Raw genomic sequence first — 7081 nt, 5'->3', positions numbered from 1 at the left:
TTTTTGTGATAGATTTCCACCCGAATCGGTTTCGGGTTCGGGTTCGGGTTTCGATTTCGGATTTCGATTTTGGGTGCACGGAGACTCCACCCGATCCGAACCCGACCCGTTGCTATCCTTACTCGCGCGACGACTTTTGAGTTTGAGGTGGCAAGGTTAGGTGACTTGTCGTGCGCGGACGGATAGATGGATCAGCTGCTGAACACACACAACTGCTACTCTAGTAAGAGTGTCTAACGCAGCGCGATGCACACCTCCTTTTCTTCTTCGGTGCGCGAAAATTCCAGTCAGAAAACACTTGTTTTTCAGTTACCACTGAGCCGATCTGACTTGTTTTTTCTGTGGTTCAGGTTCAGGTCCAGTTACCTGCAGAGCTGGAACAGGCAGGCCACCAGCAGAGCCAGAGCGATCCGTCTGACGACCAGTGACCACCACCAGCAGTCCTCCACGGCGCCCACTGACGATTAAACAATGGCGGATCTCATCCACCACCGCCGCCACCGAAACGTTTCCACGAGCACGCAGTGTTGATGTCTGTCCGGTATGCGCGCGCGTATCTTTTTCTACGCGCAGCAGAGCGGGGCATATAGTGACGACGCAGCACTAGCTAGGCGCGCGTCGCGTCGGTGTGGACCTCGAAAATTTTCCGGCCGGCGATGTGAAAGGGACGGAGGCGGAGGAGAGGGCCAGAGGGGTAGGGGCCGGGGCGAGGCGAGCTACCTGCCGCGCCGGCTCCCCTTTCGGCGTTCAGAAGTGGTGGTACGTGCGCGTAGTGTGGAGCGGGTCGCCGGGCAGCAGCCCAATCACATGCCTGCTGCTTCGTCCTCCTCCTCGGCTCCCCTCCGTTGTCTTCCCCCTTGCTTCCTCCTATAAATAACGCGCCCCGGCTGACCAGCTTGCCATCGCCTGCGCAGCGGATCGACCGTACCTACCTACCACACGGCCGGATTGGACTCGTGTCTGGCGGAGGAGAGGGAAGAAACAAGCTAAGCTAAGATGGATGTGGAGAGCCGCGCGGCGGAGCCGGAGGCGGCGGTCGGCGCCGTCGACTGGCGCGGCCGCCCGTGCCGCGCGCACCGGCACGGCGGCATGCGCGCCGCCGTCTTCGTCCTAGGTACGCGCCCGCGCCCGCGCATTGCTTGCCAGGCGGATGAAGCGGCGGCTAGCGAGCGAGAGAGAGGCTGACCAAAGCTAGGGCGGGCGCTCGTGTGCTTACAGGGATCCAGGCGTTCGAGATCATGGCGATCGCGGCGGTGGGGAACAACCTCATCACGTACGTGTTCGGGGAGATGCACTTCCCGCTGCCGCAGGCGGCCAACGTGGTCACCAACTTCGTCGGCACCATCTTCCTGCTCGCCCTCCTCGGCGGCTTCCTCTCCGACTCCTACCTCGGCTGCTTCTGGACCATCCTCACCTTCGGCTTCGTCGAGCTCTCGGTACGTTAGTTCTCGTCCTCCTGCTGCTAACACCAGTAGCCCTTCTAGCTAGTTGGTTTCACTTTCACCCCACAAGCCGGTAGTTCAAGCTGATGCGGAAAGATAGACAATCTACTCCTGAAAAAGGTCAACGCGGTCGTGCTCCTCAAGCCGTAGTGGTGGTCTGGCAAGAACAGAATGGAATGTAGCAGCCCAATCCAAATGGGTTTCCCCTCTGTTGTTGACCGTTGTTTTCACCCAAAAAAAAAAGGCGAGGTAGATCGATAGACATGGATGAGTGTGCATGGGTGGAGCTGAAAAGGCGCCAATCACCATTCACATTCATGGACCAGCAGAGATTTGGTTCCCGGTTTCCAAAAGCTCCCGGGACCGGGTTGAATTGAACGCAGAAACGGCATGGCCGCCGGGTTCGCTCGTACACGCGCGGCCGGCCACCACCAACACCAAGCAAAGCAAGTCGAGAATATAGGGGTAGTACACGTGCAAACGGGAACATGTTGGTGGCGACTCGAAAGCAACATCGATCGCCAAATGAAGGTGGCAAACTGCCTTTTGCAAACAAAAGAAAAGATTTTTTTTTGGATCACCTAGCGAGTTAGCAATCTATGAAACGAAGTACGAAGATCCTTTTCTCTCTTTTTTTTAGAAAAGTGTGATGGTCTGATGAAGGACGATCTGCTGTGTTTTCACCAGGGCTTCATCCTGCTGTCGCTGCAAGCGCACCTGCCGCAGCTGAAGCCGCCGCCGTGCAGCATGGCGGCGTCCACGGGCGGCGGCTGCGAGAAGGCCCGGGGCTTCAAGGCCACCGTCTTCTTCCTCGCGCTCTACCTGGTGGCGCTCGGCAGCGGCTGCCTCAAGCCCAACATGATCGCGCACGGCGCCGACCAGTTCGACGCCGCCGCGCCGGGCGGCGCCGGAAGGCTCTCCACCTACTTCAACTCGGCCTACTTCAGCTTCTGCGCGGGAGAGCTCGTGGCCCTCACGGCGCTGGTCTGGGTGCAGACGCACTCCGGGATGGACGTCGGCTTCGGCATCTCCGCGGCCGCCATGGCCGCCGGGCTCGTCAGCCTCGTCTCCGGCGCCGCGCTGTACCGGAACAAGCCCCCGCAGGGCAGCATCTTCACTCCCATTGCAAGAGTAAGCTTCGCTGAACTTCTGAACTGATGATACCACGCCGACTCCATTTATTCTTTTTTTTTCAGCACGGCAACCAGTCTCTCTCATTGAGGATTAAAATGCTAGGAAACTCTACATGAATCCTGGCAAGCATGATTGCATTAGTCTGTTTTGCTTTTGTCGCGCAGCATGGACTGTTGTGCTAGTGGCTAGTTCATGTATCTTGAACATGTCATTTGTGCTAACCAAGATGTGCATTTAAGAAAGTTCCAAGATACCGCAGCTTGCAAGACCTTTTGTCTGATCATTGCTACGATCACATTTTAAATCTGAAGCTTCAGTACTTGAGGATCAGATTATATTAGATACACTTGAGTCAAGATAGTAGGTAGATGATTCTTTGTCACCATTCAGTCAGAACGGTCTCCTGCAAGTGATATTCTGCAGCTCGGCGTTTGGCCGTTTGGGATCCATTGATTGGTAGAAGCAACCTGCAAAGTTTTGGGTCGATGGATCAGATCCAGTAAGATATATCATCAACTGACAGGCTATCAGAAAGAACTGTTTGCAAAGCAGTTTAAACGGCTCTAATGATTTGTGTACTGTTAAGCTGTCAGTTCTGCGCAGCTGTGGTTTGGACGGCTACGATAACGACAGAACTGACTGCAGGTTGTTTAAGCTGTCACATGAGCAATATCTGCACTTCAATATTCGGTGACGCATTCAGAATGAAAAGGGTTGTTTATGCAAGAAGGAGAAACAAATTAAACATATTACTGAATTTTCCTGTTGATGTTGATTAAGTTGAATTTTTTAAGTTCATTTCTGCAAAAAACAAACTCTTCTGAAGTTCATACATACTGTTTGTTTGACCAAAATTTTGCACATAAATCATATCACGAAAAGTTGTTGCACAATTTACCTTAGCGTTTTCAGTTTCGGAGTTCCTGAAATAGCTGCTTAACCGTGCAAAATTCTTCAGGTTTTCGTTGCCGCCTACAGCAAGAGGAAGCAAGTGTGCCCTTCCAGCTCCAATTCTGTCAACGCCGGAGCTTGCGAGCCGTCACACCTCGCCGGCAACTTCCGCCACGGCAACAAGTTCAGGTCAGCCGTCAGCATCTAATTAGCAATTCACTCTTCATGCAGAAAGCAGAAGGCCGTTGCTGCCAATGTGTATACTGTTCCGAGTTGTGATCTCTGACAGGGGAAAAAATGTCAATTTTTCGCAGGTTCCTGGACAAGGCATGCATCCGGGTAGCACCGCAGGGGCCGAACACGAAGCCGGAGAGCCCATGGCGGCTGTGCACGGTGGCGGAGGTGCAGCAGGCCAAGACGCTCCTCGCCGTGACGCCCATCTTCGCGTGCACCATCGTCTTCAACACCGTGCTCGCGCAGCTGCAGACCTTCTCGGTGCAGCAGGGGAGCGCCATGGATACCTCGTTCCCGCCGGGCTCCTCCTTCCGCATCCCGCCGGCGTCGCTGCAGGGCATCCCCTACGCCATGCTGCTGGCGCTCGTCCCGGCCTACGAGCTCCTCCTCGTGCCGCTCATGAAGCGCGTCACGGGCACGCGTTCCGGGATCACCCCGCTCCAGCGCATCGGCGTCGGCCTCGGCACCGTCGCCTTCTCCATGGTCGCCGCGGCGGACGTCGAGCGCAGGCGCCGCGACGCCGCCGCGAGGGGCCACCGGATGTCCGTCCTGTGGATCGCGCCGCAGTTCCTCGTCTTCGGCGTGTCGGAGATGTTCACCGCCGTGGGGCTCATCGAGTTCTTCTACAAGCAGGCGTGCGCCGGCATGCAGGCCTTCCTCACGGCGCTCACCTACTGCTCCTACGCGTTCGGGTTCTACCTCAGCTCCGTGCTCGTCTCGCTGGCGAACCGGGTCACGGCCAGGCACGGCGGCGGCGGCGGCTGGCTCGGCGACAACGACCTGAACAAGGACCGGCTGGACCTGTTCTACTGGATGCTCGCCGCGCTCAGCGTGCTCAACTTCTTCTGCTTCCTGCTGTGCGCGAGGTGGTACAATGCCGGCGTGGATGGCTCTGATGCAGCTGCTGCCTCCGGTCAGGTGGCAGCAGAAGGTGTTGATGGCAAGGAGATCATCTGAACAACTCAAGAGCACTGAAACTGTATATCCGTATAGATGTATGTATAGAACTACAGAAGCCTAAGAAATAGTCACCAGAAAATGAACACTAGGTTAAAATCAGGGCTCTCATTAAAGTACAATACGCTAGTTCTGCAGTGAATCATATATACTAGAAACACAGCGCGGCGTTGCCGCGCCTTGGCCAGTAGAATTCAGTGTTTGCCTCTCGGAGTAAGTGCAACACATGGAAGCTTGCAGTATTGATAGTGAGAAAAGATTAGTGCACAAGCATTGGAATGGATAATATGCATAAACAGGAATTCACAATTTAAAACTTTTGTATCAAAATATTATTGAGCTTACCGATCTTGTTCATAGACATGTGCATTACACTGAATTGCATTTGGTGAGACAATGATAAAATTTTCAAGTGGACTGATTTGGATTATGTTTTTTTAAGCAACACTGATTTGTATTATGTTAGGCATATAAGATTGTGGCATATAAGGCCGTGCTTAGTTCCCCTTTTTTTGAATTTTGAAAGGGATTTTTTTCATATTTGAAGTACTAAATATAAACTAATCACAAAACTAATTACATAACTCGTCTGTAAACTACGAGACAAATCTAACGAGTCTAATTAATCTATCATTAGAGCATGTTTACTGTGGCTTACTGTAGCAATTTAGTGTCTAATCACGGCCTAATTAGGTTCATTAGATTCGTCTCACGATTTACAGTCCATTTGTGTAATGCGATTTTTTTTTCAACTACATTTGGTACACCATGCGGACGTTTTACAAATCTCTTGGAATTTTGAAGTTTGGATCTAAACAAGGCCTAAGTATGTGTTTTCAAACAAAGAGAATGACAACTAATTTACCTCAGTGTAACTTATACATAGTTGGATAAATTTCAATGGTCTATAAAAAACACATCTATAGCTTATAGAAATAGAAAGCAAGTTTGAGCTGCACTTCATTACTTTAGATGCCATTAATTTAGTAGAAAACACAGATAAGAACCTAAAATGTTGAGTTCCAGTTTGGATCTGTCCATGTATGAAGTGGTCACCATAAACACAACTGCTTAAAAGAACTGTCTTATGTGATCCTGCAGCAGAATAGAGGGTAGGCCACAATCTAAATTTATTTTGACGGAAGAAATAGTAATAATACAAATAAGTGAAAGAAAGTAAGATAGCCATGTATATGTTACAGCCCTAACACAGATAGCTCAAGTAAAATATTTAGAGGGATTAAATAAAACAGGTATACTGGAACAAATAGGAACAAAGTGGAAATAAAGAAAAGAAATGATCACAAGCTGATTACAGAAGAGCTTCAGCCATCAACATTATTATGGTGTCACTTTGCAAAGTCCTAAGCTTCAGTTGTGCTACTTATTTCAGTCAAGAAACCTGTGGTTATATCATCAGAAGTACACGTCAGGTTATAATACGTCACAAACACATATGATTAGCTTATTCACAGAGTATTAAAAAAAATATTTCCCTGTATGTGGTTTGCTATGACTTTAGTGTTGTTTGACTATTTTCAAGTATCATTTGCTTGAAAAATTCTAAAACTAAATTCATGTCTGAGCACTGCTACCTTATGTAATGATAGTAGTTTGAATTTCCCTGTTTCATATTTGTTTCTTTCATCAGGAAGAACTTAGCTGCATATACGGTCATATTCATTTAGCAATTGAAAGCGCTGCTGAGGCAAATCATCGAGCGCATGGTGTGCATCGCCCATGAGTAAGGCCTTGATGAGAAGCAGAAGATTGAGTTGCAGCGGGAGCAACCACCATTGTCTCCACTGAACTGAACGCCGAGCACAAGCTTGAACAGCTCCAAAATCAACACTTCCCTGGGTGTTGCGCCACGTACTCCACTGGCATGGTGGCAGTTTTGGACAGCAATGCTTTTAGCATGGCTGAAGACACCAAATTGGGATCCCAAGGCAGATCATGGCGTGGGCGCCGTCATTATGCAGAGGCAGTGACGGGTTGATAGAGGGGGAACCAGGCTAGGCAACTCCGGATGGGGAAAAGGTCAAGCTATATGAATGAAGAATTTCATTTGGGCTGGGGAAAAGCTATAGCGAGGCTCCGACGGACAACTCTGTTTCTGGTGGGAGGGGAGAGCGACGGGAGGGAAGGGAAAAGCTATATCGAGGCTCCGACTGGCGACTCTGTTTCTGGTGGTAGGGGAGAGCAACTGGAGGGAAGGGAAGCTGGGAAGGGGAGAGGTAGTGAACGAGCGGGGGTCGGTGGTGGCGACGTATCCGAAGAGGAGATCGATGCGAGTGCCGAGCCAACGCTCTAGACGGTAGAGGTGATGCAAGAGCTATTCTCGAGCTCTAGAGGCGGAGGGCGGGTTCGAGCAAATATGGCTTTTTCAGCGGGAAGCCTGGGACGGGCAACCGGATCGTCGG

At 51.0% G+C, this 7081-nt stretch overlaps 1 protein-coding gene across 2 annotated transcripts; it reads left to right on the top strand.

Moving 5' to 3' along the window:
• The first annotated feature begins 447 nt into the window (after nt 1-447).
• On the top strand, nt 448-4974 carry LOC120683779 (protein NRT1/ PTR FAMILY 4.3-like). Of its 2 annotated transcripts, XM_039965860.1 has the most exons (6): nt 448-759; nt 915-1114; nt 1219-1436; nt 2130-2573; nt 3535-3656; nt 3782-4974. In XM_039965860.1, the coding sequence occupies exons 2-6, from the start codon at nt 997-999 to the stop codon at nt 4656-4658; spliced, it is 1779 nt and encodes a 592-aa protein (XP_039821794.1). In that variant the 5' UTR covers nt 448-759; nt 915-996; the 3' UTR covers nt 4659-4974. The 2 variants fall into 2 exon arrangements, with proteins under 2 accessions (XP_039821794.1, XP_039821795.1); XM_039965861.1 differs by lacking the exon at nt 448-759 and having other exon boundaries at nt 774-1114.
• The last annotated feature ends 2107 nt before the right edge of the window (nt 4975-7081 follow it).

Source organism: Panicum virgatum, chromosome 7N, assembly GCF_016808335.1.
Source record: "Panicum virgatum strain AP13 chromosome 7N, P.virgatum_v5, whole genome shotgun sequence".
In the NCBI taxonomy this organism is placed as follows: Eukaryota; Viridiplantae; Streptophyta; class Magnoliopsida; order Poales; family Poaceae; genus Panicum; species Panicum virgatum.
Note: the sequence above shows the minus strand (reverse complement) of the source record. Positions and strands in the feature narration are given on the sequence as shown.